We start from the raw sequence: 26,995 nt of genomic DNA on the forward strand, positions 1-26,995 counted from the left end.
TTGGGCTTGAGACTGGTGGTAACAACGATGTTGTCTTCTTAGATGTGCCCGTCTTGCAACTACAATAGCAGTTGTATCTTTCTTATTCTTCTCCCGTCCAATTTCCTTTAATTGATTGCAATGTTGTCCCAAATATTTCACGGATTCCTCCTGTCTATCTTGCTCCTCGAATTTCGATATCTCAAGGCTTAGAGGAGGGTTCACACTTAAAGACATGCCCCAGTCTTTGTATGAAATATCTTTTTTACTCGCAAGTCTTAGGGAAATTTTCACAGCATTTCCTGCACTCTTCATTTTTCCAACTATGTTCTCTGGCTCTTCTGGCACACTAGGCTTCTTGTTAAGAAATTTTTGTGGTCCAGTAAGCTTAAAAGTAAGATCAGAAGTATAGCATTGACCACCAAGAGTATTGATGTCACGCCTCAAATCCTATTGGGGTGGATTGGTACCCATAACCGAGGAGGCCTGGGAGAACCAGCTCATAACCTTATACTTCCCATGCATACCTCTATGACAACCCGAAATTTGGACAGCATCATGTCGCATATAAAAGGAAATAATCACCTATATATGCTCGAGCACACATATATATGTATATACAATACTTGGCCGTTGGAGCCATCACGTCTATTAACAAAATACCACCTTGACTGTACATTAGGTCTACAAAGCCTCTAGACAATACACAGAGTTTAACTAAGGTCGGGACATACCCCGCCATATAACTAACTTCTATACAATACCAAAAGTGACTGGATATGACACGGAAAGCCCCAAAGCAAACTGGAGCTCACCAAAAGCAGTTGGGTATCCTGGCTCCTACTTGTGCGGTGTATGAGCTGAGGTACCTGTACCTGCAGCATGAAATGTAGGTCCCCCGTGGGGGACGTCAGTACGAAATATGTACTGAGTATGTAAAGCTGTAGATAATCACATATGATATAGGAGCTCAATAGAAATTAGAAACAAGTGAATAAATCGTAATAGGAGTGGACCACACTTACTAGAACTTGTGACAACCTGTACATTGTATTTATTCAATCACTTTACCTTTGTTCTTATCATCTTTGTAATTATTACTGTACTGTACTGTGACCATTAGGCTGCCTCCAGTACATATCAACTAGGATCGATCCATGCTAGGCTTATTCCCCTGGTATACCACCCATAAACACATAAATAGGGATCGACCCATGATAGGCTTATGCCCCTGGGATACCACCCGATAAGAGAGAACTTCGATCACTTAGTTCAATTAATCTTTGAGATTGTTATTTCGGTCGCCACCACAATTTTGATACTTTGAAACAATGATACGTCAATAAGAGACATATAAATAGACCATCAATGCAATAACAATGAAGTAAGAACTCATTGGCACATCAGTAAAGTGTTTTGGAGTCATCAATGCCATAACAATGAAGTAGGAACTTATTGGTATATCAATGAAACGTTTTGGAGTCATTAATAGCACATGGATCTTGTTCAAGTAACCGGATACCTTCTGACATTCATTAGTGCAATAAATATGTAAGATTTGGAAAACAAGTGAGTATTGGAATGTCTTGATATCTTGTAGGGTGGAAACAAGTTCATTGGTAACGTAGGACATCACACAAAACCATTATGGATCACATGTTATTGAATAATTTTGGAAACTTTCTTAATAGAACAATTGTTCACTTTCATGCCAAAGATATGGCATAGAGTATGCTTTACATACCTGACTGTCAACCTTCAATACTAGTCCCAAATGGACTTCTCGTTTTTTTGGATTACTTATCTACAATGAACATATATAGCAATCTAGTATTAGCGACCAAACGTCACAATTCAATTATTTGAATTCACCAAACTAGTGGTTAAGTAGTAAGCCTTAATTGCACCATAAAGAGTGTCACTTTAACCCTCTTATACTCCAATTACATTCACATGTCATGCATATTCATACAACATTCTCCAATATCAAGTTTAGATTCATTTATCCTTCCAACCAATCCATTAAACCAAATTGAGCCATAGACATAAATAATCAATTGAATAGTATATCACCATATCCACCTTCCATAACTCAATTATCATATCCACCCTCCACAATTCAATACCATCAAACCATGCAATAAATGTGGAAAGTATCATTTGGGCGCATGTCGGCTGGGGACCAATGTTTGCTTTTGGTGCGGTATGTCGGGGCATATGATGAGAGAATGCCCACGAAGGGGCATAGGGGGTATGGCACGACCTACGGGGTCATTTGTTGTATCATCATCATCAATGCCTTATTCAGAAAGGGGTGCACAACCAATGGGTCGTGTTAGAGGTGATAGAGGAGCCACGAGTTCTAGCGGGGCTCAAAATCGTACGTATGCTCTAGCGGATCGACAGAATTTAGAGGCTTCCCCAGATGTGGTTACGGGTATGTTGTCTATCTTTTCATTCGATTTAATTCCTTTTATATGCGACATGATGCTGTCCGAATTTCGGGTTGTCATAGAGGTATGCATGGGAAGTATAAGGTTATGAGCTGGTTCTCCCGGGCCTCCTCGGTTACGGGTGCCAGTCCGCCCCAATAGGATTTGAGGCGTGACAAAAGTGATATCAGAGAAGTTCGTCCTAGTAAGTCTACAAAGCCGTGTCTATGTAGAGTATTGTTTATCGGTGTGTCGTACATCGCATCTATAAACAGGAGGCTATGGATATTTAGGAATTGTTTCTTTTCTTCATGTCTTAGATCATGCGATAGATCCTATATTGTATATGAAGTCATAGTTGACCACTGAATCCGTTTGTTTCTCTTATTATAGTAATGATGCCGGTTACCAGAAGCAAGAATACCGGTAAACAAGTAGATGTAGCTGTCGGAGAGGGGACTAGTAAGTCACCCACTATACTAGCTAATCAAAGTGAGGCTCCAGCTGAGCATGCATCAGAAACTTCCTCCAGTCCGGAAAAAATAAGGGGGAGGAGAACTATATCCACAGAGCCACCTATTAATGCTGTTGATCAAGATCTTAGAAATGCAGTGCAACTTTTGACTCGTATAGTTGCTGGGCAAGCTCAAGGGCAAGTCATTCCTACCACGGGTCCTAGTGGTACAGATAGGGCGACTAGCCTTCGAACATAGGATTTTCTTAAGATGGATCCTCCCACTTTTATTGAATCAGATCTTAACGAGGACCCACAGGACTTTATTGATCAAATTCAAAGGGCCTTAGATGTTATGCATGTAACGGGTAGAGAGACAGTGGAGTTAGCGGCGTATAGATTTAAAGGGGAGGCTATATATTGGTATGAAGACTGGAAACGATCTAGGGGTATTGATGCACCCCCAGTTACTTGGAAAGAGTTTAAAGAGGCATTTCTTGATCATTATCTTCCCTTCGAGATTCGCCAGGCCCGTGCAGATCAATTTTTAAATCTTCGTCAGGGAAATATGAGCGTGAGGGAGTACAGTCTCCGATTTAATTCCTTGTCTAGATATGATCCTAATGTTGTAGCTACTATGGATGATAGAGTTCATCAATATGTGGATAGGCTAGATCCATATCTGGTTAGAGATTGTACTATTGCCGCTTTGAACAAAGATATGGACATAGCGAGGATCCAAGCTTTTGCACAAAAAATGGAAGATCAGAGGCAGAGGAGAAGAACACAGGAATCAGAAAGAGGATATTCCAAGAGGGCCAGATCTACAGGGCAGTTCATGGCATCCCAAGGAGGGTTCAGACCACAGTTTTCTTCTAGACCACCTAGGCCATTATCTTCTTATTCTGCAGCTAGTGCTCCACCACAGTTCCAAGGGTCCAGAGGAAATCAATTTGGGTATAGAAGTGAGAGTCAGAGTTCGCGGATAGTGGGATACCAAGGGCAAGGGAATATGAGCCAATCGAGACCTCCTCGAGAGCCATGCAATAAATGTGGAAGGTAGTATTTGGGCGCATGTCGGCTGGGGACCAATGTTTGCTTTTGGTGCGGTATGTTAGGGCATATGATGAGAGAATGCCCACGAAGGGGCATAGGGGGTATGGCACGACCTACGGGGTTATTTGTTGCATCATCATCATCAATGCCTTATTCAGAAAGGGGTGCACAACCAATGGGTCGTGTTAGAGGTGATAGAGGAGCCACGAGTTCTAGCGGGGCTCAAAATCGTACGTATGCTCTAGCGGATCAATAGAATTTAGAGGCTTCCCCAGATGTGGTTACGGGTACGTTGTCTATCTTTTCATTCGATTTAATTTCTTTTATATGTGACATGATGCTGTCCAAATTTTGGGTTATCATAGAGGTATGCATGGAAAGTATAAGGTTATGAGCTGGTTCTCCCGGGCCTCCTCGGTTACGGGTGCCAGTCCGCCCCAATAGGATTTGAGGCGTGACAATTGAACAAGGGGCCATTAGCAGCATGAGGAAGCACAACTGTTGGGCTATTAGCCAATGTAGAAGCCTCAGTAAGGGATTGAGAAACAAGATCACAGACGACATGTGGCATTGTGAAAATAGCAGTCTTATACTGAGGAGCTAGAGAAAAAGTGGCGGAAGTATTGTGATGCTTTTGGCTTGGAATGAATTCTGAGTGATGTTGCGGTGCATCAATAACAGTAGGACACTGACTTTGAGATTTTGGTGAAAAACTCGAGGTATTCATAGGATCAATAGCGGGAAATGGAGGAGGAGACAACCCACTGGCTCAAGCTTGGTGCATTTCTATCATTTGTTGCCTTAGTCTCCTAATCTTTTGCTTTAAAGTCTCATTTTCATGACTCTTTGTTTAATCCATGGTGTCACTCTGTATATCTTTGTTAGACACAACTAACCCTTTGGCTTTGGTGTGATGTAGAGGAGCAGCCAGAATGACACAAACCAACCACCTTAAACAGACTAAATAAACAACAAATATGTTGAAATTTAATACTTTTTCAAAACCTCTTTTTTTTTTGAAGATCACCAAACCTAAGAAGGGCGCCTACGTATCTCACTCCCGAGAGAAGAGAATCAGGTGTGCGTAGTTCGTGAAGTCTTGCCAAAATGGCCAATTAAACTCTTTTTTCTTTCTTTTTCTTTTTTCTTGAAACTTTTAAAAGTAAAGAAAATATCAAATTTTCAAAAGAATTGACGAAAATCTTTTTGCATTTTTCAGGTTAAACATCCTATACAAAGTGAAACCTATGATTATCAAAGAAAATCTTTTGGGGTTTTCAATTTGAATTTCCTACGAAGATGAAACTTGAACCTATTAAAGAAAAATCTTTTTGTAGTTTTCTTTTAAAACATGTATACGACACCTACTCTAAATGAAGAGTGAAGAAACTCTTTTTGGATTTTTCAAATAAGATCCCTGAACCAACATTAGGCTGCCTACGTATCTCACTCTCTCGAGAGGAGAATCAGAGGTGTGTAGTTCGTCCAGATTGGACAATTTAGGATTAAAGAACAAACTAAACCTTGACTTGAGACACGACTAAAGAAAAATGAGTGAAGAACATAAATAAAATCTTTTTGGGGTTTTTAATTTGACACATGACATCCACAACTAAGAAAGAAAAATCTTTTTTCATTGAGATATTTTCGCTATATGAATGTATAAAACTTCTACCATTTTTTTAAATAAAATTCCTATTAAAAGAAATCTTTTTTTTTTAATTTTCAAATTATGGAAGCTTACTAAAGAAACAAAGAAAAGTCTTTTTGATGTTTTTGTTTTTGACAAAATGAGTGCAAAAGGTAAAAAGTCTTTTTAAATTGTGAAAAACAAAAGCCATAAAGAACACTAAAAGCTATGAAACCTTTTTGACTCACTTCTTTTTTTTCGCTTTTTTTTTTCAAACACACCTTACTTCTAGCACATGCTTTCCCCGAATCAGTCCGTCTAATGACCATATTACCCTTAAAGATGCAACATTTAGCACATAGGGATGCTTTAGAGGTGAGTCTCCTACGAAGGACCAAATAGGCCCCTCTAGGTCTCAATATGATGCTGATAAGCATGACCTAAAGGATGACCTACGCTGGGGTTCACTAACAAGGCTGTTCGGTGGAGCGTATGGTTGATAGTGGTTGCGACAGCTTTCCACCCACTCCATACGTCCGACAGCTCCCCCTCCTAAAATAAGGGTGACTCTCCTAGAGTTCGTGTATACGACGTGCACTCCGAAACTTATTGTAGAAAGAATTGACTTGGGTTATGCAAATGATGCCAGATATAAAGCGGTAACACATAAAGAAAGACTGTAAACACGTATCACGTAGGCACACAACAATGATAGAATAAACACAAACCAAAACACAAACAAAATATTTATACATCTATAATGTCAAACTAAGCCGATACAACTCCAAAAAATAAGCTCGAATTCTAAAAAATCCCCAGAAGAGTCGCCAAAGCTGTCACTCTCCCTTTTTAACTCCAAAAGATAGGATTTTAAGTTTCGAAAGGGTTTTATTATTAAAGTGACAAAAATGAACATTTGTTTCGAAAAGGACTTTTGTATTCAAAACTTAGAGTCGCCACTTGGCATAATCGGGTGTGCCAAGTCACCTTGGAAAATCCTTTTTTCAAAACCGTTTTTGACTCTTCTAAACTGATCCGCGAACAAAGATTCTGGCTAAGGAATTCTGTTAACCGAGGGAAAGGTGTTAGGCACCCCACGATCTCGTGGTTTGACCACGGTCTCTTAGTGGAGTCTATCGACTATTTTTGAATTATGAATATATAAACCACACAAAATCATACAAAACAATCAATCAATCAAACAAACAAAACAAATCCAAAATTGTAGTGTCCAGTCCGATTATTACAATCCCGAAATAAAAAAATGTAAAAAGATAAACCTACTCTATTCTATGCTAATTCTAAATTACACTCCATTGATGTCTCCACCCCAATCCCTCGGGGCATTCCCCGTCCAATTAAATACAATAGATCCCATCATAAATCAAAACCATTCCACACACATTTCATCATTCAACAATCACAAATCCTAAACTTTGCCTACCCAACCTACGTTTTCCTATTACTTACGACTTATCATGCTATTACCAAATTAAACCAAAATCAATGAATCTTAATTAATCTAAATTCACCTTTTTATTGATTTCTCAATTCCGCTCCGAATTCCCTCTTATACGTCAATTTTCATACAAAGCAATCATCAACAAGATCATCCAATCACCAACCAACAACACACAATCATAACATCAATGTTCCAAATAAAAAATGAAATGAAAAGAGGGAGTCAAAAAATTAGACCTCAAGTGTCGATTTCAATGTATCAGAGATAATACCGCAACCGAAAAACCTCAATTCGAACCTCGACACGACACAAAATCCAACTCGAATCAAATTCCCAGCTTTTGAATCCAAATTCCCAGAAACAATATAAAGATCAAGACGCCAAAACTAAAATCACGACCAATACCCAAACCAGTATACAAAATTTGCAGGATCGAGTCAAATCGAGTGAGTTCAACCGCAAGAAGTGAACTCCAGGGAATTTCGAGATGCTTTTGAAATTTTTTCGGCGACACAGTCACTGAAGCAGTAAGCAAAATGTGACCTCTATGTCTTCCTCGATTCTAAATCACGGATCTCTCCCTCTCTCACAAATCTCTCTCACTCTCTCGTAGCTCTCTCTGTTCCTCTCTTCTCTCTCAATTTCTCACAGATCTCTCTCACTTTCTTATAGCTCTCTCTCACTATTTTTTTTATTGAGTGTGTATAGTAGGTGTTTTAACAGCTGTGTATGTATGGTATGTGTAGTGATGTATCATTTTTTTGGTCAGTGAGGGTGTCTTGGTGAAGAAGAAGGAAAACTCCCGGTGAGTGCAGTTGTGAGGTGAATATATGGTGAGGTCCTGATGAAGATAATGATAAAAGGAAAAGGGAACCCTGGAATTTTCATCTCCTCCCCCTTTTTTGTGGAAATTGGGGAGTATGTATATGTGGAGCCCCTTCCTGTGGGCCCCATTATTTTGTCCTTTTGTCAATTTGTTAACAAAAAAAATGAAATAAAAATATTAGGGTTATAGGGGTTGTTAGAATGATTAAAACAAGATAAGATTTGTTGGAGATTTTGTTAAGGGTTGTTATTTTATATTTTTGTGGGATATAATCACATGGTAAGGGTGCGTGGTAAGGTGTGCTAAAAATGAAAAAAATTGGACTTGGGAGGGATAAAATTAGGTGTCTACACCCAATACTTTAAAGTTCTGGGCGTGAAAACCAAAGCAACAATCTATCATTTTAGTTTCGTGGGTGTTTTTTTGACACTTATACCAATTTTTATATATTTATCATACAATTATACCTTGTCTACGTCGGGTTTAATGGGTGTAGGAGCACCATAATAGTGAACCTAAGTCCTGCCCTGTGTAGTCTGGTGCAGGTAGGCTGTTTCCTATAGACACTCGGCTCAAGATAAAAACAATCTAGACAAAGTATAAACAAGAATCAATAGGTAGCTAAAAAACAACACCTAATAGCAGAAATAAGCTTACCTCAAAATAATACTATACTCGAATTATTAAAAACAACATACATCACCAAAACCACAAGATTAAAACACTACAGGTAAAACACTACGACTACTGATACAAATAACAAAACAAAGCACACCCACCTACTCGTAGGAACACGCTCATACCTACTAACCATCTACCTACCTTATTTAACCCCCCTGAAAAAAAGAAAAAATCAACTCCATAAGTGGCAGTTTGAGGGAGGTAAATTAACAATATACCCGTTATAATCCCACATACTGGGATTTGGGAAGGAAGAGACCTTATCCTTACCTTAGATATAGGGAAGCTTATTCTACTAATTTAACTTAAAAACCAAAAAGACCACACCTTAATGATAAAGAGAAGTTTAAAAAGCCCACACTAAAAGTCAACATCAACATCTGGGGTATCAACATCCGGGATAAACCAACTATTAGCCGGTGAAATACTCTCTATCTTGTCGATAATGCTATCTTCTTTGTAGTCATAAATGCCCATATCATGGCCTCTGAAATTGTGTTCCCAATCATAGTGGTCATCAGCAAAGTAAATAGAATCGGGCCTCAATTCAGGAAATTCTGTGGTAGAGAGAACAAAGCTCCATTTTTTGCCAACAAAGAATGCATGCTTGCCAATGCTATCTTTCAAGTATTGAAGATTCATGAGATTATCGTTTATGAAATCAACTTTGAAAACATCAAAAGTCATAGTCTTGTGGGTAATGCTATCAGGATTTACAATATGTAGCACTTTACGGTGGGCTTCTAGAACGTGGCGCATAACAATAAAAAGCTCTTGGCTTTGGTGGTCGTACACCAAGTGAATCCTTCTATCCCAGTTTAGTGACTCAACCGAATCTAGTACTGAATCAAACATATCTTCCTCATCCATACAAGGAGGCCAATCATGCATAGAATCTCTCAAAACTTGAGACTGATCCTCAATGTGAAACCTGTTAATTGGATCGCTATGGAGATCCCAAGCTTCAAGTTCAATGGTCCATCCGCGGGCAGTGAGGGTGTAAAATAGTTTCTTTCCACTGTGGTAAATAATTTGATCGTATTGCATAAAGAAGGAATGGAGGGTAATCCATAAATTAGGATAATCATAATCAGCTCGTCGTGTTCTTATGCAGAAGGCGAGTTTCTGTTCACAACAGTAAATGACCATAGCTATGCAGTCATCATCCAAGGAGATGATGAAAAAACAACATCTGAGATGAGGTTTAGGTCTTTAGAACAACATTATGGGGTTTCGCATTCCCAGCCGTGGTCTAAAACAAGTCTTTCGACCAAACCAGATTGGCTATTCCGAATGACGCTCTCAACAGAGGGAATTGCTTCAGCGGATAGAAGGTTGATTTTTTTGCCACCAGAGAGTGGGTTAAATAGAAAAAGTTGACAATCTTTGTGTCTTATATAACCCAACCATCCCTGAACTGATTGTTCGAAACAACGAGAATCAGCATGAGGTGGGGGATCACTACATTGCACTACCACTTTTTTCACATCTTTTTCCCACAGACTGTAGAATCTGTAGACAGTGTTCTCCGACGCCAGTATCAACCGAGGAAGCTGCTTGGTTGGTCTTCTGCTTTCTGTAGTAGGAGTAGTAGTAGTAGAATAAGTGATTGGCAAAGAATAACATTTGCCGATCAATGGAAACGAATTCTTTGAGGAGGAAAAACCAATTAATCTCGCTAAACATGAATTCGAACTACTACTTTTTGAGAGGGAAAAACCAATTGATCTCGCCATCACCATAGAATGAATGAATTCTTTGAGAGGTAAAACCATAAGAAAGAGTATTTTGCGCAGGACCCAAGTCGTTTGGTGTCGGTGCTTCGGGAAGGTTCAAAACATATTGATGTCCAATACTTTAAAGTTCTGGGCTTGAAAATCAAAGCACCCATCTTTCAGTTTAGTTTCGTGTGTGTTTTTTTGACTCTTATACCAATTTTTATATATTTATCATTCAATTATACCTTGTGGTGATAGGAAAAATGACAACTGAAAGTCAAATGATGGATGCGACAATGTCTATGGGGGCAAATAATATTGTCACATCAAGTCGCACAAATGCTCCGCCAACGATGGCACCGGCGGAGAAGCCCAAAAAATTTTCTGGAATTGACTTCAAGCGGTGACAACAAAAGATGTTCTTTTACCTCACCACTTTATGTCTACAACGGTTCACTAGCGAAGACGCTCCTGAGGTGCCTGAGGAAACCTCGAACAAAAACCGCTTCATTATTGTAGAAGTTTGGAAACATTCAGATTTCCTTTGCAGGAACCATATTCTGAGTGGTCTCCTAGACGACCTCTATAATGTCTATAGTGGAACCAAGATATCAAAGGAACTGTGGGGGGCACTTGAACGAAAATATAAAACGGAGGATGCGGAAATTAAGAAATTCCTTGTTGCACGGTTCCTGGACTTCAAAATAATTGATAGCAAATATATTGTCTCTCAAGTACAGGAGTTGCAAGTCATCATACATGATCTCCTAGCAGAAGGTATATTTTTGAAAAATACCGTAGTTGAACAAATTAAAAATGTTCTTAAAACTTACATAAATAGTTTTGTAGGTTTAATTGTGAATGATACTTTCCAAATAACAGCGATAGTTGAGAAGCTACCACTTTTGTGGAAAGACTTCAAAAACTACTTAAAGCATAAACACAAGGAGATAACCGTTGAAGATCTTATTGTCCGACTTCGTATTGAAGAGGACAATAAAGCTGCCGAAAGAAGGTCAAAGGGAAATTCTACAATGAATGGAGCACATATTGTAGAAGATGGCCAAAACAACTCGAAGAAAAGAAAGAAAGTTGAACATGGAAGCAATCAACCCAAGAAAAAGTTCAAGGGAAAATGCTTCAATTGTGGCAAAATTGGCCACAAGTCCACGAATTGTCAAGCCACGAATAAAGGCAAGAAAAAGGACCAAGCGAATATGATTGAGTCCAACAAAGAATATGATGATTTGTGTGCTATGTTCACAGAATGCAACTTGGTGGGGAATCCACGCGAATGGTGGATGGATTCTGGTGCTACACGCCATGTTTGCGCAAACAAAGAGTTGTTCTCATCATTTGCTTCGGCTCAAGTAGAAGAAATGCTCTACATGACCAACTCCGCTACTGCTAAGGTAGAGGGAACAGGAAAAATTTGCTTAAAGATGACTTCCGGCAAGGTCTTGACACTGAACAATGTGCTATATGTTCAGGAGTTACGTAGGAACTTAATTTCTATTTCACTCCTAGATAAGAACGGATTCAATGTGTAACCATTTCTGGGAAAATTGTAGTTAGCAAGGGAGAAACGTATGTAGGAAAAGGCTATCTCACGGAGGGCCTTTATAAGATGAATGTAATGGCTGTTGAAATGAATAAAAGTTTGAATTCATCTTATTTGCTTGAGTCTTATGATTTATGGCATGAACGTTTAGGCCATGTTAATTACAAAACGTTATGAAAACTGATTAACTTAGAAGTTTTGCCAAACTTTGAGTGCAATAAATCAAAGTGTCAAATGTTAGTGGAATCAAAGTATGCAAAGAATCCTTATAATTCCGTTGAAAGGAATTCCAATCCCTTAGACTTAATACACACTGATATTTGTGATATGAAGCCAACACCATCTCGTGGTGGGAAAAAGTATTTCATAACTTTTATTGACGATTGCACTAGATATTGTTATATCTACTTTCTAAATAGTAAGGATGAAGCAGTAGATGCGTTTAGGCAATATAAAACTGAAGTTGAAAATTAGTTAGACAAAAAGATCAAAATGATAAGAAGTGATAGGGGCGGAGAATATGAATCTCCCTTTGCGCAAATATGTGTAGAGAATGGAATAATCCATCAAACTACAGCCCCGTATTCACCTCAATCTAATGGAATTGCGGAAAGGAAAAACCAAACTTTAAAGGAAATGATGAATGTCTTACTTATAAGTTCTGGTTTACCGCAAAACTTATGGGGGAAGGCTATCCTTACGGCCAATCGTATACTCAACCGAGTTCCCCATAGTAAGACACAATCAATTTTTTACGAAAAATGGAAAGGAAGGAAACCTAACTTGAAATATTTCAAAGTGTGGGGGTGTCTAGCAAAGGTACAAGTTCCTATACCTAAAAGGGTTAAGATAGGACCTAAAACGGTGGACTGCGTGTTCATAGGATATGCTAAAATTAGTAAAGGATGTCGATTTTTGGTTCATAAATCCGAACATCCGGATATTAGTGAAAATACGGTAATTGAATCAGACAATGCTGAATTCTTTGAAAACATTTACCCGCATAAAATTAGACACGAACAGTCTAGTGGAGGTTCCAAACGACCTCGAGATGAACCAAGTGAGAATGTACATAATGAAGAAAATCCAAGACGTAGTACACGTCGAAGAACGTCATCTTCGTTTGGGTCGGATTTTGTAATATTTCTCTTAGAAAATGAGCCTCAAATATTTAAAGAAGCGATGTCTTTGTTAGACTCATCCTTTTGGAAAGAGGCAGTTAATAGTGAGATTGATTCAATCTTAAACAACCATACATGGGAATTGGTTGACCTTCCTCCCGTAAATAAACATTTAGGTTCTAAATGGATCTTAAAAAGGGAAATGAAGGCGAATGGTACTTTTGACAAATACAAGGCAAGACTTGTAGAAAAAGGCTTCAAACAAAAGGAAGGCCTTGATTACTTTGATACATACTCGCCAGTAACAAGGATAACCTCGATTCGAATGTTAATTGCCTTGGCGGTGGTATATGATCTTCAAATTCATCAAATGGATGTAAAAAATGCATTCCTAAATGGAGATTTGGAGGAAGAAATATACATGGAACAACCTGAGGGTTTTGTGGTTCCAGGAAAGGAAAACAAGATGTGTAAACTTATTAAGTCATTATATGGACTAAAGCAAGCACCAAAACAATGGCATGCGAAGTTTGACCAAACCATGTTGGCAAACAGATTCAAAATAAATGAATATGATAAATGTGCTTATATTAAAGACATTCCAAATCACCAAGTCATTGTATGTTTATATGTGGATGATATGTTGATCATCAGTAGAGACATTTCTGACATAAATACAACAAAACGAATGCTCGAGAGCAAGTTTGATATGAAGGACCTTGGAGTTGCAGATGTTATCTTAGGTATAAGAATCCACCGAACTCCACAAAGGTTGACATTGTCACAGTCTCATTATATCGAAAAGGTACTTGACAAGTTCAAGTATATGTAATTCGGTATTGCCAAGACTCCATTGGATGTGAGCTTTGCACTTCGAAAGAATGAAGGTGAAAGTGACTCGCAATTGGAGTACGCAAGAGTATTGGGATGTTTAATATATATAATGAATTGTACACGACCATACATAGCATGCGTTATCAGTAAATTGAGTTGGTACACGAGTAATCCCAACAAAACTCACTGGATGGCAATAAAAAGAGTTTTGGGATATCTTAAATACACTCAAAATTATGCTTTGCATTATAATAAATATCCTGCAGTACTTGAAGGATATAGTGATGCAAATTGGATCACCGGATCGAACGAAGTAAAATCTACAAGTGGATATGTATTTTCTATCGGTGGAGGAGCAGTTTCTTGAAAATCATCCAAACAGACTTGTATCGCTCGCTCTACACTGAAATCTGAATTTATCGCATTAGATAAAGCCGGTGAAGAAGCAGAATGGATCTGATATTTCTTGGAAGATATTCTGTATTGGCCCAAGCCAGTGGCACCAGTATGTATACACTGTGATAGCCAAACAGCAATAGGTAGGAAAGGGAGCATGATGTATAACGGTAAATCTCGTCATATAAGACAAAGACATAATACCGTTAGAGAACTTCTCTCTAGTGGAATTATCACTATTGACTATGTAAAGTCGAAGGATAATATGTCAGATCCACTTATAAAACGTCTATCTAGAGAAGGAGTAGAAAGGACATCCAAGGGAATGGGCTTAAGGCCTAGGACAAGTCAGCATGGCGGTAACTCTACCTAACAGATTGGAGATCCCAAGAGCTAGGTTCAAGGATATCAAACAAAGTTGTGTCTGACAGGCTCAACATTGTCAATTACCCAACCCGTTCTCATGATGTAGACAATGTATAGTAAACAAGGACAAGACTTAAGGTGAAAAGTCTTTTAATGATTATCTAAATTTGGTAGATTTGACCAAATAGTTTAATCTACAGGATTGAATGTTTATAAATCACCTATGTGTGGGCGAAGTGGAAGCCACTTCAAAGAGAATGTTAGTAAAGGTCTATTCTCTAAGCTCTCATGAAAATCGGGACGTGTTCATGGCTGAAAAGAACAAAATCGTAAGAACCATAAATGGTAAAAGGCTGGTTGTGTGACATGTGTTGTCTACGTGTACATTAAAGCTCGACGGTTCAAAGATATCAAATCTACCGATTGACCGAGTGCATCCGATGCATGTTCACTACGGAAAGTTCAAAGGGAAACCACTTATCCAGATGCAATCAGTCTTTGCTTGATGATCATATACTTGTCCGTAAAATTTTTTCGAAAATAATAACCATTCCCCATTCATGTGGGGGATTGTTGGGTTCATAGTAATGAAAGGGTGTGAATGGAAATGTTAAAACATGCAGGAACGCATGAACAGTGACTGTTTCGCGTGAATAGTAGCACTGTTATATGAACAGTAGCACTGTTTTGCGTAAACAGTGCACTGTCTTGTGTGAACAGTGCACTGCTTCACTAACTAACACGTGAACAATAACTGTTTCGCATGAATAGTAGCACTGTTACATGAACAGTAGCACTGTTTCGCATGAACAGTGCACTGCTTCACGAACTACTGCAACACTATTTCGAACAGATGCAATGTTTCACGAAATGGTGTACTGTTTCAGAAAATTACTACAATGGTTTAAGTAAACAGACATGTATTTTCAAGAAAAGACACACACCTCTAAATTGAACCAATGCCACCTTTCAAAGGGGCATCTTGTGGCTATAAATAACTTATTTTCTTCCACAGGTTAAGATAGAAAACAATTTCAGAATTACAAGCTTCTTCTTCTTCTTAAAAATACTCTAAGTGTGATCATTCAAACCGTGAGTGTGTTCGAAGAATTCGCCTATTTGAGGTACTGCTATAGTCGGATTGAAGGCCATTTTATCCTGGGAGGAACATTCCATAACCTCGGGTACAGTGAGGGAAATTATTCCTTAAGGAAAGTCCGTAAATTCGAACGACTTGACCTTAATAATTTCTGTTTCATCTTTATTTTCTGAAAAATAAATACACGTCTTGGAAAGGTCATTTTGATCTTGTGTTGGGGGTATTTGATACTTCATTGTGTTCTCCTTCGGCTATTTTTTTTTTCAAAATCCGCAATTTTCTCCTTAAATCTTGATAAACCTTGTTCCCATCTATTAAGGTAAGTGATTTACTGTTAATGCGTGTTTCAATTTTCTTTTAACTTCTTATTTTTCTTGTTCATTATATTTTTCCATATATTTCTGTGTATTTAATTTGGAGATTTTTTGGGGGTTTAATTTGCATGTTTTGATTTTTTTTTTTGGTTTACTGATATAATGGCAAAACATGCAAATTGTTCTATGAGTTTTGATGAAATATCATCTTTTAGCCTAGGTTTAACCCAAGACGAAAATAATAACTTGATTTCTTGTAATACCCAGCAAAGGGAAGTTTTAACTTAAAAGAGTTGAGATCGAAGAAGCGAAACGATCCCCAAAAGTCCGTTGAAACAATGAAACGAAAAGCAGTAACGGATTCTTTGTCCCCAAATCGAAAAAAAATCAAAAAACAGTGAAAAATAGAAAGCCAGATGGAAAATCTCATTCGAAAAAAAATTCAAGCCCGGTTTAATCTGATTATGAATCGTCATCTGAGGAAGAGAAAGATGAGGAGGTATTGTTTTATTTGCAAAATTTTGTAGTTTATGTACAATATGTTAGTATATGTATTTAATATGTATAATTGATAAGTTTTGTGCTTATTTTAGCTTTGTCTAAAGTTTTGTTACTTAAAGTTTTAGAGTTGTATTTTTTCTGTATTAGATATTTAAGATATGTATATTTGTATTTAAGTCTTGTGTAACATATTATATTTGATAATGTTAAGATCTGTATTTGTATACATTTTCATTAGATAATATGTATTTTTGTATTTAAGTTTTGTGTAACAAGTTTTATTTGATAATTTGTAAGATTTGTTTTTGTATATGATTTATATAAATACATATGTGGCCTTTTTAGACATATAATTGTAGTTTTGTGTTTTATAGGTTTTGCGCGATAAAATATACATGGCAAGAGTATTGCCTAAATTTGCACCACATTTTGGTTGTCATACGGTCAATGACATTGAAGACCGTATTAAGGCAATGCTAACGAAGAATCAGTTTAAGAAGTTTTGTACTGATAGTATTTTTGGCGTTTTCATGAAGAAAAAGAATTGTGTTGTGCAAGCGCAATTAGGGAGATACGTATGTCACTGGAGACTACGAAAAGTTCTACAAGTGATATAGTCATTCGTGCAAAGGGCACAACACTGCATTTTAGTCTTAGAGAATTTGCTGTAGTAACTGGTTTGAATTCTCATTCAAACAGGGATGATTTTAGGTTTGATGAAGACCTTCCAAAACAAAATGATTGATCAGTATTTTAGGGATTCCATGTTTATTCAGAAAAAAGAATTATTTACCGCTGTTTCTGGTAAAATTTGGGGGAGGAGAATGATGAAGATGCGTTCAAGATTGCTAATTTATATTTTATTCATGAATTTTTATGTCGTCTGTTGATACTGTTAATATTCCCCGCCTTTATTTTGATCTAGTGGAGAGTGATCGTTACAGGGACTATCCTTGGGGACTTCTTGTATATGAAGAATTAGCTAAGAGTTTGAATAAAAAGTTGAAACCCAAAGGGAAGTTTTACATGCTTCATGGAATGCCACTTGCCATCCAGATTTGGCTGTATGAGTGTTGCTCTGTTGTCCCTCGTACTATCGCTTCCAAGGTGGATTCTCAAATTCCACATCTTTTAAATTGGAAGACAAATGCTATTCGCCCACGATATGAATCATTGATGGAAAGTTTGTTTAATGATGCAAATGATAAGGTTAGTTTCCTGAAAAACTACTATTTTCTGTAGTTTTTAATTATATTGTAAAAACATTTATTGTATTCATATATGTTAATGTACAAAAAATAGTAGGTGAATGATTTGCATTATTGTCAAGGTTAACTGGTTATAATATCTGTTGTAGGTTGTTTTTGAGAACATTAAGCCAACACGAAAGGAGATTTCAACCTTTCAGATACTAAAGGTTTTCCATAGAGGTGGAAGTCATAAAGAAGATTATGTTGATTCTGATGATGATTTTCATAATCCACCACTTCAACGGAAGCTTTCAATCAGCAAAAAAAAACATCAGGGCGATTCGTCGTATTCATCTGCCAAGAAAAAGTTGAAGAATCAATCAAAAGGTGCAGATCAGCATACACCAAAAAGGAATACTCCAAGTCGTGCTGTGAATATGTCTTCTGTGAAGACACTAACTTTCAAGTTGGTTCAATCAGAAGAAACAGTACCTTCAAACAGGAAAGACATTCCGATTCAGTCGCCTGATATGTCTTTTTTCAAACGTTCAGACGAAGATGATCTTGTTTCTAAGAAAGTGTTTGAAAAGTTTCGTGATGAGGTAATTTACGCATAAGACTTTGACTTTAGTATATTTGTTTCTTTCATATCTAATTGTAATTCTTTGAAATCAGGTTCGAAAGGAGTTTAATGACATTCGAAATTTAGTATCAACAAGGTGTGATCAAATAATGAATTCAATAAATGAGTTTAAGGTACAAAATTTTTAGTTTTAAAAGAATAATGGTTTTATACATATACAACATATGTAGTTGTGTGTGAATAAATATATATTTAATATGTATTTAGGTTTGATTAAATACATCTTTAATATATATTTAGGTATGATTAAATACATATTTAGTATGTATTTATGTTTGAATAAATACATATTTAGTATGTATTAATATATATATTTATATATATTTTTCATATCTATATCTATATTATCACATATACATATGCAGAGTCATTTCCTACTTGTTGGTTTTTATTTTTTAATGTTACGTATTTACATCTTTTCAACGACAATAAACAAGAAAAGGACAGATTTTGACAAGGATCAAATGGAGGATGGTCATAAGAATACATCACCACATCAATAAACTCCAACGAATGTGGAAGGTTTTAATAAGAATCTTGAAGGAATATTGATAAGTAAATTTGTGTTTATTTTTATGTGTTGAATATATTTGATATGTTAAATAAATATAAAACATATTTATTATGCTGTTGAATAAATATATATGTACTCATATATATAAATGTAATACCAAACTAATCAAATGATATATTAATTTTGATCGTCATACGTATCTAATATTTTTTGAATTGAATAAATAGGTTAAAGATTATGAATTTGTCAAGCCACAATTTGATGAATCTGATAGCGATTCTTCACGTCATGAATCCACACCAATTTTACATCATGATTTTGAAATGAATCCTGAAGTCACGTTGGTAAGTAAAATGTTTTCATTCATATGTATATTATTTTGTAATACTATTAAAATTTTGAGTTACATATATGAAGTATACATGTGATCATTGTTTATGTTTAGGAACAGGTTATTGAAGACATCACAGAAAAATAAAGCACCGATTTTACTGAGTTGTACAATGACGATAATGATGTTGTTTTGGTAATTTGTTGATTACTACTTTTCTTATGTATATTAATATACCTGAATATTAATATTTTTTAATATTTTATTATTTATTTTATTAAAGGACAAAATTGATAGTTCTGTGCATGAAGCAAGAGATGTCTGTGATTCAATGGTATGATGAATCTATATATGTTGTATTTTAATTCATGACAAATATTGATGTTTTTTAATATATTACAACATATTGAACAGAACAAAAAAAATGTTGATGAAAGTGTTGGTGAAGCACAATTTTCAGATTCACAATTCACATTTTCAGATGAGGTGCTTAGAAGTATCAATCTTGATTTCATACAACAAAATTTGGGAGTATGCTTCATTCATGCATAATTTGTGTTTACTTTCTTGTTGTTGTATAAAATTAACAAGATTTGTGTATATTTTAAACAGAACACAGAAACAGCTGTACGAATAATTGAAAATACATTAACAGCTGATGTTGAGCAATCAAAATTGGATGAAAAAGTTAATTCAGAAGTACACATTCATGAAGCAGCATCTGGAGAAGGGAAGGGTGAACTAAATTTACGTGATTCCCAAGTAACACTTCCTAGTGAGTTGCTATCCAGCCTTAACGCCTATGTTAATCTGGAAAGAAGCATAATTGTACATCCATCTACAAATAAAGAACAAACGCCTATGAATGTTTCAAGAGTCAGGAGACCATCTAAATTCAAGGAGTCACCATTCCCTATAAAATTTGGCTCAGTAGAAGGTTTGTACTATAACCTTTTATTTGGTTGCATTTATCAATATTCTTTACTTTTATACATTAATTTCTTTTTCTTTTCATTGAAATTATAAAGGGAGCACAGAAGTGCAGACCAAAAAATTCAACTTGAAGCATCCATTTGCATCTCATCCAATCTATGATATTGAAGACACTAAGGTCACCACTAAGTTTTTGGCGTGGCTTTCAGTGGACCTTCTCAAATATCATCCGAAGAAGTATTTACTTTATAACTTAATTATATAATTTATTTACATGTTATGTTTATTATTAAGTATTATGCTTTATAAATTAACAGGAGCAACAGAGAGGAACATTATAAGGAAAACAAGTCGAGGATGTCAGTTATGAATTTTGGCATTCTATCAGTTGATGACAAGAATTGGTTCTACATTATGGGTATTCATGGACAGTCATGGTCAGATGAGGTGAGTTACATCTTTATATTATAATTACGTATGACGATCTATCTATTATATGTATTTTATTGTATACATATGCAGTATCATATGTTCAGACACATGCATTTGAGTACATAAATAATTAGTGGAAGATATCCAAAGTTTGATTTTGGTTAGTTTCTTTTACAAAGCTTTCATTTTTTGATGCAGCAAATTGATGTTTGCCTTTACTAGTTGAGAAAGAAATCCAAGTATGAACCATATAGCTCATAATGTGTTAGCTGTGTATTCAATTGATGATCCAACGATTGATGCTGGTGGAAAAGAATACCATTTGAATGAGTACATAAGTGGATTTCGCATGCATGCTACTGTGCCATGGCATATGGTTGATCATATATTCATTCCTATCAACGTAAAGTCCAAACATCATTGGGTTCTGACTGTTCTGTCTTTTAACCAGAGATGCATATACGTATATGATTCTATGTCATCTGCTGGTCATGATTCTGCTGTGCTTGCTGAAGTTCAGAAATTAGCTGAGGTTATACCTTTATGCCTTTTGGCATGCAAATTCTATGAGAAAAAGGGTATTGATATTGACAGTCATCCAAATTACAAGTTAAATGAAAAAAATAATCTATTTGATGTCTACGTTGTGGAAGATTTGCCTCAACAACCAAGTGGCAGCTTGTAAGTTTTATATTCATATTAATGGTTATATATATTATATATATTTCATGTTATATATATATATATATATATATATATATATATATATATATATATACTTATGAATTATACTATATGCAGGGATTGTGGTTTATATATGATTATTTATGCCAAGTGCCTTACATTTAGTGGAGGTGTTCCGAAAGTCGACTTTGATCCAAATCTTCTTCGCACGAGGTACGCTGCAATGTTGTGGCATTATGGTAAAAAGAAAGAAGAAGAGAAAGCACAGAGTGATGATGAAGCACCAAGTAGACCTCATAGGGAAATTCAGATAACATAAATTACTGAAGTAACTGATATATGACTTTTATTTTGACATGGTTGTATTTGACAACAATTAACATTTTGTTGACTACGCCTTTTTTAATATATTTGAAGTTTCATATGTTATTTTAATGAACAATTGCAATATATTATTATGATGTTTAATTGATGTGATATTTACTTTTTATGATGTTTACAGTACAATATTTAATTTAGGTTTCTATTATGCATATGTTGATACGAATACAAAATATATGTATTTTAAAATTTAATTTTTTAAATAATGCGCATCCATTTTTTAGTATACCATGTATTGATCAAAATCAACATATATATATATATATATATACACACACACATATATATATATATAATAAAGCATGTGTATTTAACAATAATTTAAATATATTTATATATTTACATTCAAACTATATAAGTTCACCTTATACAACACATGTATTTTTAACATAAAAATGTATTTATGTATTTATATATTTATGTATTCACATTATAAAATACATAAATACATATGTGTACAAATATAATAAATTTTTGTATTTTATTAATTTTAAGCATATAAACATATATATACATATATGTTTGCTCAAATTTATATATGTATTTATGCATTAGTTATTAAAACGTATTTTTACATATATACCCAAATGTATATATGTATTTAAGAATATATCCATATGTATATTTGTATTTATGCATAACATATTTATATATATAACTAAATCATATGTTTTATCATTCTATATGGTCCCTTAAAATATGTTATAATACATATTTTTAGATGGTCATAGCTACTTCAATGATTCTTCAAAGTAGTTAACAGAATTAACATTTTGTTATGTGTAGATTTAAATAAGTATAAATCAATAATGTTATATGTAATAATTTCTCAATTTATTCTTATTGAATTCAATTAAAGAAATACATAAAGTTTCCAACATATTACGCATAACAACAAAGAATAGCATCAAAATTATTTTTCCAATATATAAGATCCTATATATATTATTCAATGTAGAAAAATATGCAATTTTTTGTTAACTAAAGACATCAACCAACTTATCATTTGTTGTATTTCCTACACGAACGCCTATTGTGACCTTTACTTCCACATGAACTACAACAATTTTTATTTTTATTTCCAAACAAATCTCGTCCGGACTTTCCACGATCCTTCTTTCGAGGTCTTTCAGGGGGTCGCTTGTATTTTGGGGGGCAGAACTACCTCATCCAGAATTTCCTTTGGAATTAACCAATCATCTTTGTGTGGAAGAGGATAAACCGGAAGATCATACGTTCTCAACATTGTTTTTGGCTTGTATAGATCAGAGCAATATGGTCCCTTTTTAAAATTCTTGCTATCAAGAACTGCACAAGTATGAACACATGGTATCTTATCCAACTGAAATGCATTGCAAGAACATTTTTTTTTCTTAAGACAAACAATAAAATGTTTGTCCTTGTCATGGACTGTATATATATACTCTGATGCAGGTATAACCTGAAATTAGTAAAAGCAAATTAGTTAGTAAAAAGAAATTAATTTACATAGTTATATGACAAACAGCTTTGCAAATATATTAGAAATATATATACAGCATAAACACAAAATTTATTATATGTTTATGCATATATAACCAAATACCAAATGAAAAAACTATTATTTATATATACAGCATAACAAATAAATTTTATCATACCTTCATACGTATACAATCCGCTTCATTCTGTTGTAGAATTTTTTTAAACTTACCAATAAGATCTGTAAAAGTATACAACACCTGCTGTCTGTTTTCACAGTTTCATCTACCAAACATCAATCTAACTTCCTCTAAAAAATCATATATTGGTAGTTCTCTTGCTGAAACCACTGCAGAATTAATTGATTCGGTAATGTTTGATGTCAAAGTTCGTCCCCTATGAACAGATGCATATGGCCTAGCCCATTTATTGTATCCCGCCAATTTCAAGTAATTCTTCACTCTAACATCAACTACCTCCACCTTCTCCATTAATTTGTGAAATTCGATCTTTGAATATGATTTTGCCATGGAATAGAAGACGTCTGACAATGCATCATGTGATTTTCTAAAGTTTGTTTCACATTTCTCCATAAATGCCACATACAAGCATAATGTGGTACATCATTATACACCTCAGTTACAGCTTTAATGATGTTTGCATTACGATCAGAAACTACACACATATTTCTTCTTTCACCATATGCTTCCTTTAGATTTTCAAAGAACCAAGTCCAAGAAGTATCATTTTCGGGATCAAGAACATCATAGGCCAATGGAAATATATGTTCTGCATGTTCAAAAAAAACATACAAGCATACATGATTTTTAACATATCAACTTATTACTACATACAGCTGCAAAGCTACTAAACTTTCAGAGGATATATAAAACTACTGCATATGTATATTTTAAATCCAAATACATATTTGAAGTCAAATACAATTATAATTAAATATCTTACCAGCTCCATCCATGGTACATGCAGCTACGAAAATCTCATTATACAGTCCTCTTAGATGACTTGCATCAACAACAATGACAGGTCTGCAATGCTCGAACCCCTGAATGAATGTAGTTAGTGCAATAAATATATACAAAAACTCATTCTCTTCATTCTTTTTCATTCTAATATGTGAACCGGGATAACATGTGTTTAACACATGCATGTATGCAGGTAGTTTCCCGTATGATGCTGCTGGTTTCCCTCTTAAATCTTCAAGTGCTTGCTCCTTCGCTCGCCAACACATAATATATGTTAAATCCATACCCATGTCTTCCTTCATATCACTTTTGATTTCAGATGGACTGTATTTTCGTTTGTGGCATTTCAACTTTGGTTTGACTGTACCACTAATCAACTTACCAGTAGCATGCAATTTAGGATAAATATTATCTTTTATCGGACAGGTATGTTCTGGTTAAAATTCTCTGACATAAAACATTTCAGATTCACTGATACCAGATGCACGAAATAAAAAAGTACAATTACTAGATCTGCACAACAATGTATAACTGCAAACCAAAATAAATGCATATGCTCAAATACAATTAACCATCTGAAAAAAAAATTAACTAAATGCATAATACACTTATCAGGTTTTACTCAATCTTACAGATAGTGTTCGAAACTTCTCTTGAATTGAATAGCCCTTCATGACTGATTGTAATACTCTTTTTGAGACATAAACTTGATCAACCTCAATATGTTTGTGATGTGGGTCGGAGATAATAACTTTACTTGTATCCATTTCAAATACATCCAAACACTCTTCTGATGGAGTAACCATTAATGCTCTTTCACTACTTGTATTTCCAACATTAGTCGCACTGACAATTATCTTTAGACTTCCCGAATTACACAATGATGAATTTACCATTGTGCTGAAATTATCCCTCTCAGAAACACTTACATACAAAGGCAAAATACTCGATTCCTTCAACTCTTTTTTCTGCATAATATAGACCTTTAAACCCATGTCATTATGAATACGTATTTTCACTGCACTATCTGTTAATTGATACTCGATTTCAATGTATTTGGACTTCAAATCAACATGAGCAGCAAGTACAAATCAACATGAGCAGCAAGTATTGTGTACAGTTGGTCATACGTAGAGTTCAAGCTCAACAATATCACATCACTGATGTACTCTTCATATTGTTGCTCATAATTCCATTTTCCTGAATGTTTAACAAGAACTGCAATGCTTCCCATCTTCAATCTATACAAACTACATAATATTAAAAATCAATTTAACTATGTAATTCGTAGTATACACAACAACAAATTCGCTAATAAAAAACTCTAAAGAGAATACAACCAAAATCAATTTTCGAAACCTGCTAATCCAAAAATAAATTCAGATTAACGTTTTAAAATTACGTCTCAACTTTCAAATTTTAGAACAACAACGCCATATTTGAAATTGTTAAAAACATGCATTAACAATTTCTTACGAAATTTTATAAAATTGACATAATATATCAATATATTAGAATCACACGAAATTTATGCATATTTGGTACAATTTCTTCAGCAAATTTATCAATATAATTATAATGAAACTACAAATAGTATAAAGTTTGTTGATCAATACCTGAAATTGCACAATCGATTTTTAAATGTGCTTCACAATGCTTAACAATGCTAGCCGATCTGAAATTTTGGTTTTGATTGTTTTTTTTTCTAATAATGGAAAATTTGTTTGAATTTGAATTAATTGGTGTAAATTAGCGTTGATTTAAAAAAAGAGTTCTAAAAGGTAAGGGCATCTTTGAATTAATTATACCATAAATTATGGAACCGTTTTTTACCGTTTTAATCTGAAACTGATTTGTTTTATTTTAGGAACATAATATTCTTTTGTATATGTATTTAACTAGCAACAGTTTACTCAAATACAAAATACATATTGCTATTTTTTGTAATTTTGAAACTGTTGCTAGAAAAGTTGTAATTAAGGTTATATAGTTGCTATTTATGAAATTTTTCCAAAATAAAAGCTTTTCTCTCCTGTCTCCTAAGTACAAATTTCTCTCCATCTCTACGGGCCAACACCCTTGTGGGAATCCAGCAAAATAAGGTCCGGTTTGTTACAAAATTGTAATTGTACCAATTAAAAAGGCTATTTTAGGTAAGTAATGGTAAGTGTGACTATTCTTTGTATGAGAAATTTAACTCAAGGACACATTTTGTATAATATTCCCATTATTGGACTTCATTTGTTTAATTTGTAAAGCCTATCAACTTACAAAGTTGAAATGTCATTAAAGTTTGAGGTTTTTGTTTCATTTGGTAATGTTTTTTCAGTTACTCATATATTCAACTAGTCTTAGTTCTTATTTGTTTATAAATTTATAAATTGAACGTATAATAAGTCAAATTTACTAACTGAGCAAACTCGATATCTACTAATCCAACACATGAAGTATGAATTATGAAAGATCAAATATTTGGTCATGGTGAACCCTTTTGCTTTCAACAAAGCTTACAGATACTATTCCTGCATTCATTTGCATGCCAGCCAAAATTTGAAGAAAGAAGAATAAAACCAAATCACAATAAGTAGGCCCTAATATCATACTTTTTTCTTTCTAGCACAACTTTTTAGACTCTTCTGAGTCTTCTTCTAATCATTTTTTTTTTTCAAATATCGTGGTGTCCTCACTAGCTTGCATGCACCTCGACAACCTTTCCTAATCTTTTGGAGCAAAAGCTAAAAAACAAAGAACCTTTTACATTAAATTGTGAAGTGTATACACAAGAAGGACCTATTTACTCTCGGCTATCCGTCATTTTGGGATCTTATTCGAATAATTCAGGAAGTGGCCTGCCTTGAAGAAATGACTTGAACAGAACAAGTGATCTCTCTGGCTGAGAGAATGGAGCTTCATGAGCAGCACCTCTAATGGTGGCAAATGAAAGGATATTATCATACACTTGAGTCCATCCACCAACCTATAACATGCGGCGGGGGGGGGGGGGGGGGGGGGG

The 26,995-nt window shown here is 34.9% G+C and overlaps 3 protein-coding genes across 3 annotated transcripts in view; 1 reads left to right on the top strand and 2 right to left on the bottom strand.

The window, feature by feature from the left end:
- The first annotated feature begins 17,306 nt into the window (after window positions 1-17,306).
- Window positions 17,307-20,695, top strand: LOC107873941. Its single transcript, XM_047414538.1, has 10 exons — window positions 17,307-17,639; window positions 17,788-18,222; window positions 18,296-18,376; window positions 19,005-19,121; window positions 19,392-19,442; window positions 19,523-19,594; window positions 19,721-20,045; window positions 20,137-20,278; window positions 20,359-20,488; window positions 20,672-20,695. The coding sequence occupies exons 1-10, from the start codon at window positions 17,307-17,309 to the stop codon at window positions 20,693-20,695; spliced, it is 1,710 nt and encodes a 569-aa protein (XP_047270494.1).
- Window positions 20,696-22,667: 1,972 nt separating this feature from the next.
- Window positions 22,668-24,272, bottom strand: LOC124899601. The gene is made up of 5 exons (XM_047414539.1): window positions 23,963-24,272; window positions 23,606-23,788; window positions 23,289-23,543; window positions 23,179-23,240; window positions 22,668-22,979 (listed from the first exon to the last, which is right to left on the bottom strand). The coding sequence occupies exons 1-5, from the start codon at window positions 24,270-24,272 to the stop codon at window positions 22,668-22,670; spliced, it is 1,122 nt and encodes a 373-aa protein (XP_047270495.1).
- Window positions 24,273-26,432: 2,160 nt separating this feature from the next.
- LOC107875976 (serine carboxypeptidase-like 45) overlaps window positions 26,433-26,995 on the bottom strand; it is a 4,176-nt gene continuing 3,613 nt past the window's right edge. The window contains exon 10 of the mRNA XM_047413842.1: window positions 26,433-26,959. Coding sequence (XP_047269798.1) covers window positions 26,807-26,959 — 153 coding nt within the window. The 3' untranslated portion in view covers window positions 26,433-26,806. The remainder of the gene's footprint in view (window positions 26,960-26,995) is intronic.

This window comes from Capsicum annuum, chromosome 6, assembly GCF_002878395.1.
Source record: "Capsicum annuum cultivar UCD-10X-F1 chromosome 6, UCD10Xv1.1, whole genome shotgun sequence".
NCBI lineage: Eukaryota > Viridiplantae > Streptophyta > Magnoliopsida > Solanales > Solanaceae > Capsicum > Capsicum annuum.

Coding starts and splice junctions, on each gene's coding strand:
- LOC124899601 (XM_047414539.1), bottom strand. CDS start 24,272: ATGGGTATGGATTTAACATATATTATGTGTTGGCGAGCGAAGGAGCAA. Junction 23,789..23,962: donor ATGTACCATGGATGGAGCTG/GTAAGATATTTA, acceptor TTGAACATGCAG/AACATATATTTCCATTGGCC. Junction 23,544..23,605: donor TGATGTACCACATTATGCTT/GTATGTGGCATT, acceptor ATGCATTGTCAG/ACGTCTTCTATTCCATGGCA.
- LOC107873941 (XM_047414538.1), top strand. CDS start 17,307: ATGTCGTCTGTTGATACTGTTAATATTCCCCGCCTTTATTTTGATCTA. Junction 19,122..19,391: donor TGAATCCTGAAGTCACGTTG/GTAAGTAAAATG, acceptor ATTTTATTAAAG/GACAAAATTGATAGTTCTGT. Junction 19,443..19,522: donor GAGATGTCTGTGATTCAATG/GTATGATGAATC, acceptor CATATTGAACAG/AACAAAAAAAATGTTGATGA.